The following is a 3,321-nucleotide window of genomic DNA, read 5'->3' on the forward strand; positions in this document are numbered from 1 at the left end:
CCCCCCCCTTTTGAGAATGTCCTGTTCAAACAGAAGCTAGTGTTTCTCTTGCTCCCTTGTTTGGAATTCCGCCAATTTAGCGTTCTTGTTTGTTAACACATAAATAATCAGTTGACTTCTTATCGTCGAGGTAGTTCTCCAACTGCGTTTGTCGCCAATTATTTTTAATGCATGCATTTTTTTTACTCTATTCGTCGAAGTAGAGGATTCATTTGTGTTCGCTCAAATTGAAGATCACAAGTCTTTTGCCCGTAGAGTATTATTTTAACCATGCGATACTAACTCTCAAATACAGAGCAGCTAAGCAAAGCGCGTATATGATTTTAGTTTTCATATCCCTTTTTTAAAATTCCGTTTAGGGACTTACGTGTTTAGAGAATAGGTCTAACACCGAAGTTGTGCTGTTTGTGGATATCAAGCTTATCTTGATGCTACCACACATGTGTCTTCAGATTAATTTGCACATTGTATTCTTTTTTAAAGGATTTATTTCCTTTACGTTTTGTTGACCGCTGTCCTTTGTGCAACCACTACCGTGTTTTGTGTTGATCTTTTGGTGAGATAGTTTTCCAGTGCAACCACTACCGTGTTTTGTGTTGATCTTTTGGTGAGATAGTTTTCCAGTGGGAAAATGACTGTATAAAGTGAACAAAAAGTCAGTGCCCAATGAGTAGGAGAGTCTCCCAGATGCATAACAATTTTGTTTTAGATGTTTTCCTTAGGCCTACTTCGTGAGCGCCCCATTTTTCTTTCTTTCTTTCTTTTTACCAATTTGCACCCTGTGACCTTTTATCATTTCTTATCTTATCATTTTTCTCCAGCAAAAAAAATATATATTTAATTGTCATGAGAAAATCGTTTTCATATTAGGTGTCTTTAGATTATAACTAATGTCATGTTCGTATTTTCCTTATCTACGAAGGTACCTCTTTGCGGGGTTTTTTTTTCGACATCTTGGCCCTGCATTCTGTCTAGTAGAACTTAAAACTTTTTGAAAAGCACACCAAACAGAATAGATCTTGCATTTGATTTTTGTTGAAAACCATCTAACATAATAGTTGATTTTTGTTGAAAACCATCTAACATAATAGTTGATTTTTGTTGAAAACCATCTAACATAATAGTTGATTTTTGTTGAAAACCATCTAACATAATAGTTGATTTTTCCCCTTTTCCTTTCAGGATGTTGTTCTTGCCAGTGGTGCCTCTGGTGCCCTTGACCTGTGCATTTCTTGCCTCGCAGACGAAGGTGACAACATTTTGATTCCACGCCCAGGCTTCTCTCTCTACAAAACCTTGGCAGAATCTTTGGGCATAGAAGTCAGACAGTACGATCTCCTGGTACGCTTTGAGTTCTTTCCTATCACCAAGTCTTTAGTTTTAGTAAGCGTTTTATGGAACTCGTAGCACAATACGGTCATATAAGAGCCGAAGATTAGATGTGTTACAAGAGAGTAATACACACGCGCATACACACACACACATACACACACACACACACACACACACACACACACACACACACACACACACACACACACACAAACACACGAACTGGAGGAGAGATAAGGACGACAATGTTTGATAGGAAAGAAGGAACGGACCATCACAGAGCACTCGCCAACCACCCATATCACCAAGTCTGTAGATTTTCCTGCTGTAGAACTACTGACTCTATATTTATTTCTTTGCTTGTAACGGTGTCGGGGTCAAATCTCCAAGAACCTATGTGTCTCCAGCAAGAACAAAAATATGTCTTTAAACTGTACGCCAAGTGAAGTCTTACAATAAAATAAAATACAATAAAATGAAATAAAGTAAAATAAAATGAAATAGAATAGAATAAAATAAAATAAAATAAAATAAAATAAAATAAAATAAAATATAAAACTCAAAAATCCAAATTCGTTCACCATTGCAGCCTGAAAAATCCTGGGAAATTGATCTGGACCATCTCGAGAGTTTGATTGACAGTAATACCAGAGCCGTGATCGTCTGCAACCCGTCCAACCCATGTGGCTCTGTGTACAGCCGGGAACACCTGCTGGAGATTCTGCAGACGATGGAGAGGAAGCGCGTGCCTATCATCGCTGATGAAATATACGAGCACTTTGTGAGTATGTTTTTTCATATTGTTTCACTTTTCACGGAAAGTTGAAAGGAAAACTCGGCGCACCTTTGAACAGCTCTTGTTCACATTGGTCCAGAGAAAGATATTATAATTTATTATGATTAGATTGGGAACGGAAGCGGCTTCAAGGAAACTTTGTCCTCATAATATCCTTCTCATTAATCTATGACTTTGGAAATACGAATACAAATAGACCTTATCATATTGTGCTTATATAGCATTCTCGAATTTCATTATCTGTCATTTACATAATTGTCTCAAGCTAAAGGTCAAAGCTCACAATAGCTGCTGAGTAGACAAGACCGCTACTGTTTGTTTTCAAACGTCAATAACTGAATTATGTGCTGTGTGTGTAATTCTTTTTTTGTTGTTGGAGTGAATGTATTGGAGATTACTTTAGTGTTTTCCTATAAACCTTTTTTGCAAAGTCAAATCCAGAGACAGATGCCCACTATGTGACTACCCCTCAGAGACAGTGGAACATCATCTGTTCTTCTGTAGAAAACTAACTGATTTAAGGGGATGTTTTCTTCCCAAGCTACCCCACACATCTAATTGCCTCTACTCCTCAAGACAACAATTAGAACAGACATGCAACTATTACCGAATGGCATCATGCAGAAGAGTTAACGCTCAGTTGCTACTGAATCGCTAACAGCAAAGTCAAATGTCATTATAGTATGTCTCGATTACAATTTTTTTTTAACAGAAAGGTCAAGTTATTGTGTAAACAAACCATACACACACCTACATACACATGCAAGTTATCATGTGCCCCTCCAACTTCAACGACACACCTATGCACACATATTTGAAACAAAAGTATAAACGAACACATGCAAACTTACCGCACACTACAGCTGGTTTAAGAAGTTGGCCTTTGCGAGAGAATTCAAAGTTTTAATTGATTAACTTCAAGGGTTGAAGTCCGAGTGGCGTATGAATACTGAATACATGTACAACGTCTATTCCTTCCTTCCAAGACCATTTTTCCTCCGTCTATTGCATTATTCAGCCACTTTGAACTTTGCTTTTGAAAAAAAACAACCAACAAAAACAAAGAAAAACAAAATAAAACAAAACAAAACAACAACAATACCAATATCACGATATTTGGCATGGCGCTAGCCAAGCAATCAAAAGTGCAAACATAGGAAACAATACAAGTTGTTCCTTTTATATAATCTCTT

The 3,321-nt window shown here is 37.2% G+C and overlaps 1 protein-coding gene across 1 annotated transcript in view; it reads left to right on the forward strand.

Moving 5' to 3' along the window:
- The window catches only part of LOC101859866 (tyrosine aminotransferase), a gene marked incomplete at its 5' end in the record, with an annotated part of 10,879 nt that overhangs the window by 480 nt on the left and 7,078 nt on the right, over positions 1-3,321 (forward strand). The window contains 2 exon segments of the mRNA XM_013083995.2: positions 1,183-1,341; positions 1,922-2,113. Of these exon segments, the coding sequence (XP_012939449.1) occupies positions 1,183-1,341; positions 1,922-2,113 (351 nt within the window).

Source organism: Aplysia californica, unplaced genomic scaffold (assembly GCF_000002075.1).
Source record: "Aplysia californica isolate F4 #8 unplaced genomic scaffold, AplCal3.0 scaffold00267, whole genome shotgun sequence".
NCBI classification, from domain to species: Eukaryota; Metazoa; Mollusca; class Gastropoda; order Aplysiida; family Aplysiidae; genus Aplysia; species Aplysia californica.